This window comes from Hippocampus bargibanti, linkage group LG08 (assembly GCF_051943395.1).
Source record: "Hippocampus bargibanti isolate YZ-2025 linkage group LG08, ASM5194339v1, whole genome shotgun sequence".
Taxonomy (NCBI): Eukaryota; Metazoa; Chordata; class Actinopteri; order Syngnathiformes; family Syngnathidae; genus Hippocampus; species Hippocampus bargibanti.
This window is the reverse complement of record NC_142741.1, coordinates 3,032,435-3,040,215: the sequence shown is the minus strand read 5'-3', so window position 1 is coordinate 3,040,215 and position 7,781 is coordinate 3,032,435. Positions and strand designations below refer to the sequence as shown.

General features: G+C 39.6%; 1 protein-coding gene across 1 annotated transcript; it reads left to right on the top strand.

Moving 5' to 3' along the window:
* Positions 1–1,435: 1,435 nt before the first annotated feature.
* Positions 1,436–6,780, top strand: dnajc15 (DnaJ heat shock protein family (Hsp40) member C15). Its single transcript, XM_089003218.1, has 6 exons — positions 1,436–1,593; positions 1,828–1,879; positions 2,900–2,973; positions 4,455–4,531; positions 4,601–4,671; positions 4,753–6,780. Exons 1-6 carry the CDS (start codon positions 1,450–1,452, stop codon positions 4,821–4,823), a joined length of 489 nt encoding a protein of 162 aa, XP_088859344.1. The 5' UTR covers positions 1,436–1,449; the 3' UTR covers positions 4,824–6,780.
* The last annotated feature ends 1,001 nt before the right edge of the window (positions 6,781–7,781 follow it).

Genomic DNA, 7,781 nt, shown 5'->3' with positions numbered 1-7,781 from the left:
TGTGTGTGTGTGTGTGTGTGTGTGTGTGTCTTGTTGTGTTTTTTTTTTCTTCTTTTTCCAGAAAAGCTTTGAGCCTTTGAGTGCTTTTCCTCTTGTGAATGAGCCTCGGCGTTCTCTTCATTATCCTCCATCTTTATTTGTCCGGCTGATGACTAAATGATGATGGCATTGAAAGACGCTTTCATCTGTCGCAGGCTGTGACCTTCTCTCGGCCCCCCTGACCCCCCGAGCGAGCAAGCGAGCGCACGCCGCACAATGGCGCGCCCGCCACTCAAGTGGCCGAGCAGTGCATGGTCTCCGTCGCCGTGGAAACGTGGCGCGTGGACATCCGATGAACCCTCGATCCCCTAAACACAAGGTTTGTTTTGGCAATGCCAATAATCACACTTTTTGTCCTGCGTTCAAGTCGGATATTCATGGTCCTTTTTTTGACAAATGTAAAATGAAATGAACCACAAAACAACAATAACATAGCTCAACAGTAGATTAGTTTGTGTTAGGTGAATTACATTTTAGTGAAGTACACCCAAAGGGGTGTACAGAGGGTGAGGTCAATTTGGTAGTGGCCTTTAGCAGAAGGGGACAGGGAAATCCAATTACACACACACACACACACACACACACACACACAGAGAAAATCTCAGACACACCGCTCACAGATTTGAACACACACAGAAAGACATATGTAGAAACATATACAGTACACACAAAGATCCACAAAATTGCACTTCCAAATAGAATTCTAAACACAAATAAGGAAAAACAGACAGAATTAACACATAGGCGTTTCATGCACGCACATGGTTTCTTATGAAGTAATTGGGTAAGGTGTCAAAATCTATAAATTGCAGAATGATAACAACAGCATGTATTATTAAGTGCTATATAGGTGTGACAATTTTTTTTTTTTAATTAAAGAACAAAAATAAAACAAATGTTATTATCCCGTGACTGTAAAGTGTCCTTTGGAGTTTTGAAAGGCGCTTAGAAATAAAATGTATTATTATTTAAAAAAAAAAACTTTTTTTTTAATCATCGTTTAAGCGAGGTATGTGACGTAATCACCCGGCGTTTGTTATTCAATGTCTCCATCTAGTGGACAAAATGTGTACTAAAGCAACATGTACTGAAGCTTCTAGTTTCATTCGTAGAAATAAAATATTAATATAAATTCAGTTTGTGAGTTAGTTATCAATTACATTTATTTGGAACACCGACTACACAACATCAGAAAATAAAAACGAGAGTTGTTTGTAGACGCTTATTTTTGCTGTATTTGTTTAAATACCACGTTTTAAACGTATCCATGAACATAAATTGTCGAGTTACGATAATTTCACAAAATAGCGACTGAAAGTAGCATTGAATTCTTTCTTACGTTTGAGGGGAAATATATCGATTTTACTTCCGGCGCTTGACGCGCAAATTGCGTCATATTCGTCAGCGCGCATGCGCACTCGCAAACTAGCCCGGACAAACATGGCGACCTCCACTGGCGGAATGTCGGCGTTGGACGGCGGAGAAATGATGCGCTACGCCGAGTACAGCCACAAAGCGAGCTCAAGAAGTGACGCGGACATCGACAAGCGACTGGTGAGCGTGTGTTGGACATGTTAACGAAATATTTTCTGTTTTTTTCGGGGTCGAAAAATGACCTTTGTCATTCCGACCGGTGAAGTCGCTCTTTGGTTAGCTGTTCGCTAAAGCTACGTGCGTTACGTCATGCCTTTGCATTTTGTTTTATGTTCTAAAGTGGACGTTATTTTGACTCAAATATATAATAATTTTTACGAAAATACAAGACTAAAAAGAATGTATTGTCAACAGGGCGGTACGCTGATTGCAGTCGGCCTTGGTGTGGCTGCTGCAGGTTTTGCAGGTAAAAACTTCAATGTCAACATTTCCCACTCCTTTTAAATGAAATAAAATGTTTAATTTTACCTTTGCATACGAACTACAGTGATACCTTGGCTTACGAATTTATGGTGAGAAAATGGATAGAAAACAGTGAAATTTGGACTTGTTTCAACTTTGATAGTTCAAAGGCAGAGTATAGACTGCAAGGTTAAAATATCCCATCAATCAGGCTCCACAAACTACCCGCACACGCCATCTGTACACTTGACGCAAAAAGCTATCAACCCAGCTAAACAGAACACAATTGGATTTTTGCCTTTATTAGTCTCGCAGTGGAGAAATTTACATTTCACAGCAGCAAAGTTATGAAAGTAGAAAAGCAAAACACAGGAGCTGCTGGAAAGGCAGCCACTCTCGCGGCGCCGTCCTGGAGTCAAAAGAACAAAAAAAAAAAAATAAAATTGATTTTGACTGATTGATTGAATTGATGAGGAACAAGGTAAAATGATCGCAGGGAAAGCACCTACAAGGGATCCGGCCACTCCATTCCATCAAGCCATCAACGACCATCACAAAAGTAAATATAACAACTTTATTATATAGTACAGTTTATTTCTTTAATTATAATACCATAGCACATTTATTATACATAAAATACGGCGTATTTGGTGTATTTTTAAGCTTTAAAAAATTACAAAGTAGAAAATTATGTTTTGTGGGGACATGGGAACGGATTATTCTCATTTTAATGGTTTCCTATGGGAAATTAATTTTTGCGATACACACTTTTCGCCTTACACGCTCTGTCCGGGAACCAATTAAGTTCGTAAACCAAGGTATCACTGTAGTTCGTATGCCAAGGTAAACTTTGCATAAATTTAACGTTCGTAAACTGAAAAGTTCGTAAGCCAAAGTGTTCGTAAACCGAGGTATCACTGTACGTTCATTTCCAAATATATTGGACTCTAATTTTAGAATCTAGACAACACAATCCACTTTATTTTATCATCTGATTTTCCTCCCCATGTTTTTGACGTGCCAGGTCGTTACGCCTTCCAGCTGTGGAAACCCTTTGGCCAGATGTTCACGGAAACGGTCCGCAAGATGCCAACATCTGTGAGTTCACTTTACATACGCCGCATATCAGAATCAGAAAACCTTTATTCGTCCCAAAATGGGGGAATTTGCAGTCCACACTACATAGTGCATGTATCAAGAAATGTATATTGATATATGTAGCTGTATTGCATCAACCCATATTTACAGTACAAACTAGCTAGCTTTCTATCTATTTGAGTAACTTCCAGGGTGAGTGAACGCTGGCGCGCGTGGCTGCCGCTGCTCACCCACAGATAAACTGATCCTGTGACTGTAAAGTGACCTTGATAATTTTGAAAGGCGAGAAAGCTACCTATCTGTATATCTGTTAGCTATTTAGCAGGCTAGCTTTCCAGCTCGCTCGGTCACCGAGTCTACTTAATGTTTGGATGAAAAGGCCTAAAAGCTAGCTAGCTTTCTAGCTGGCTGGTAAGCTATCTATCTGTATATCTGTTAGTTATGTCGGTGGCTAGCTTTCTAGCTAGCTAGGTCACTGAGTCTACTAGACGTATGGATGAAAATGACTAAAAGGTAGCTAGCTATTTGCTAGCTGGCTATATGGCTGGCTCGCAAGATATCTAGCTGTGTATCAGTTAGCTAGATAGCTAGCGAGCTTTCTAGCTAGCTAAATAAAATGCATTATTATTATTATTATTAGCTAGCTTTTTAGCTAGCTGGCAAGCTATCTATCTGTATATCTGTTAGCTATGTAGCGGGCTAGCTTTCACGCTAGCTAGGTCACTAAGTCTACTTGATGTTTGGATGAAAACGACTAAAAGATAGCTAGCTATTTGCTATTTATTAGCTGGCTAGCTGGCGATATGGCTGGCTCGCAAGATATCTAGTTGTGTATCTGCTAGAAATATAGCTAGCGAGCTTTCTAGCTAGCTAAATACAATGCATTATTATTATTATTATTATTATTATTATTAGCTAGCTTTCTAGCTAGCTGGCAAGCTATCTATCTGTATATCTGTTAGCTATTTCGCTGACTAGCTAGCTAGCTAGGTCACTGAGTCTACTTGACGTTTGGATGAAAAGGACTAAAAGGTAGCAAGCTATTTGCTATTTATTAGCTGGCTAGCTGCCTGGCAAGCTATCTAGCTGTGTATTTATTAGCTTTATAGCTACAGCTAGCTAAATAAAATGTATTATTATTATTATTAGCTATCTATTAGCTAGCTAGCTTTCTACCTATTTGAGCAACTTCCAGGGTGAGTGAACGCTGACGCGCGTGGCTGCCGCTGCTCACCCACAGAAAAACTGACCCTGTTACTGTAAAGTGACCTTGAGAGTTTTGAAAGGTGCTTAGGAATAAAATGGATTATTATTAAATGTCCAGGTTTTTTTTTCACATGTGATTATTGAGAATTGAGAAGCCTGACAGCAGTCCGTAGGAACAAGCGGCGGTACCTCTCCTTCTTGCAGTGCGGGTGTAACGGTCTCTGGCTGAAGGAGCACAAACCTGACTTTCCTCTTTTGCCTCACATCCTTCTCAGGCATTCTCGTCGTACTACAAAGGCGGCTTTGAGCAGAAGATGTCCAAGCGGGAGGCCAGCCTCGTTCTCGGCATCAGGTAAACTGCTACAAATTGTGATTTTTCTTTTTGGTGAACTCTTTTCACCATTTTTATTTGTAACCGCAGCCCAGTCAGTACAAAGGTCAAAGTACGCGAGGCCCACAGGAGAATCATGGTCCTCAACCATCCTGATAAAGGTCAGCCTCACGCTGTCTCAAATCCTCATTGGGTTCACATCAACAAACTGAGTTTTATGGGTTTTTTTTCCCCCTCCGCAGGGGGTTCGCCGTATCTCGCGGCTAAAATCAACGAAGCTAAAGACCTCCTGGACAAGGACATGCGGCGGTGACCACAGTTCGGCGTTTCCCAGCATCTCGAGAACAATTCAGGCCACAAAATAAGGACATCTCCCTTACCGTTCTTTGAAAACGCCCATGTACTAATATTTAATAACTCACTTATGTTTTGGGTCAAATTGAACCACGTGAAAATATGTACAAGTTGTCACAGATGTGTTGTTATTAGTGATAATAATAATACATTTAATTTATGGGCGCCTTTCAAAACTCTCAAGGTCACTTTACAGTCACAGGACAATTTTTTTTGTGGGTGAGCAGCAGCAGCCATACACGCCAGCGTTCACTCAACTTGGAAGTAACTCAAATAGATGAAAAGCTAGCTAGCCACTAGATAGCTATTTAGCTAGTAGCTATATAGCTATACAAGTAACTCAAATAGATCAAAAGCTAGCTAGCCAATAGCTAGCTGGATAGGTATCTAGCTAGTAGCTAGCTAGCTATCTAGCTAGCTATCTATTAGCTATCTAGCTAGATTTTGATCTATGAGTTACTTCCGGGCTAGCTAGCGATCTATTGGTTATGTAGCTAGCTAGCTAGCTCTTAGCTAGATAGCTGTGTATTAGCTATCTAGCTAGCTTTTGATCTATTTGAGTTACTTCCGGGCTACCTGGCTATCTATTAACTAGATAGCTATCTAGCTAGCTAGCCTCCTAGATAGCAAATAAATTAGCACTTTCACAAAAATATGCTAACGTTGCACTAATTTAGCGTCTCTGAAAAATTTCAAGACATCGGACAATGTAAGGCGAAAAGTGTGTATCCTAAAAAATAACTTCCTATAGGAAACCATTAAAATGAGAATAATCCGTTCCCTTAAATTATCTATCAGCTAGTTAGCTAACTTGATCTATTTGAGTTATTCCCGATTGAACCGTTGCTGGCTACCTATCTAGCTATCTATTTGCTATCTATTAGCTGTCTAACTAGCTAGCTAGCTATTAGTTATGTATTAGCTAGCTAGCTAACATTTTTTATTTGACTTATTCCCCGGTTGAGTGAACGCTGGTGCGTATGGCTGCCGCTGCTCACCCACAGAAAAACTGATCCTGTGACTGTAAAGTGACCTTGAGAGTCTTGAAAGGCGCTGAGAAATTCAATGTATTATTATTACAGTAAAGTCTCGTTATATCGATATTCAAGGGAGTCCGAAAAAATATCGATATAACCGGGACTATCGATATATCCGACCCTGTTTGCATGTAATTTTCTCCGTGCGTGCATAGAAATAGTATCGATATAACCGGGACTATCAATATATCCGATATCGATATAACGAGACTTTACTGTATTATTATTATTATTATTATTATTACCGTATCTCCAAGCTGGAAAAACTTTGCTACTTTAGTCCAAGTTCAGTGTGTCCCCGGAGGACGTCTGCTTAGTTGACTGGAGTCATTGTTTATTTGTTGCCTGTTCACACCTTGGCCCATTAGTGTGCACTGATGCTGCTGATGATGATGATGACAGCGGCTCGCAATTAAAGGTGCGAAGACAACACCAAAAGACGAGGGAGCCGATCCTCGCCTTTCTCCCAGTGGCCATGCAGACAAACAGTCTTGTTGTTTTCAAAACGGGACATTGACAAACTCAACTTTGCAACAACTTTTCGGTGAGTCGTTTGCGAAGACTGTAAAGTGTCTTTGAGAGTTTTGAAAGGTGCTTATAAATTACATTTATTATTATTACAGTGATACATTGGCTTATGAACTTAATTGGTACCAGGACAGTGTGTAAGGTGAAAAGTGTGTATCCCAAAAAATAACTTCCTATAGGAAACCATTAAAATGAGAATAATCCGTTCCCTGGTCCCCATAAAACATCATTTTGTAATTATCTATGCCTTAAAACTACACAAAATATACCTTATCTTATGTATAATAAATGTGCTATGGTATTATAATTAAATAAATAAACTGTACTGTATAATAAAGTCATTTTATTGGCCTTTGTGATGGTCGTCCATGGCTTTACTGAATGGAGTGGGTGGTTTCATCAGCATTAAACACTTGATGAGGAACGTAACCTTCTTCTTTCACCATCTTGAGGAATGATCCCTTGTAGGTGCTTTCTCTGCGATAATTTTACCTTGTTCCTCATCAATTGTTTTTCTGTTCAACTGGGTTGATAGCTTTTTGCATCAAGTGTACAGATGGCTTGTGTGGGTTATTTGTGTTTTCTGCGGTTATATAAAACTCAAGGTCACTTTACAGTCACAGGATACATTTTTCTGTGGGTGAACAGTGGCAGCCACACGCGCCACCGTTCACGTAACCTTGAAGTAACTCATTCACTTAACCCAGAAGTAACAGATAGCTAACGCAGTAGATAGTGAGCTAGGTAGTTAGCCAGCCAGCTAGACCACTAATAGCTAGCTAATAGATAACTAACAGATATCTAGGTAGGTAGCTTGATAGGTAGCTCGACTGTCATAATTTATGATGTAACAGGAAGCCTAACCATGAATTGTTTTCAAAGTGTACTTACATATTGATTTATTTATTATTGATTTATATAGTACTTTAAAGCAGTGGTCCCCAACCTTTTTTGCACCACCGACCGGTTTAATGTCAGACGATATTTTCACGAACCGGCGGATAAATACAACAAAATAAAATGATACGACAGGCATGGAAACGTTTTTATTTATATATATATGTATATATATATCATATGTGATTTGTCTGCTGGGAATTTTTGTCAACTAGTATCAAATAGTAGTCTTAGTGCAACACACAACGATTCACCATCGCGTTATTTATGTGTTTTCCTTCTAATTTTGCCATCAACACAAAGTTTTCAGACCAAACAAAGTACCCAAAATGCATTGTGTATCGCTTTCTCGGTCAGGGGCGTTTCTTTAGTGACGTCACGTGAGGAATCGTCACCAACTAAAAAACAAGACTTCCTGAATATTCAGCGCGAGTCTTAAAACATAAAATATAGCT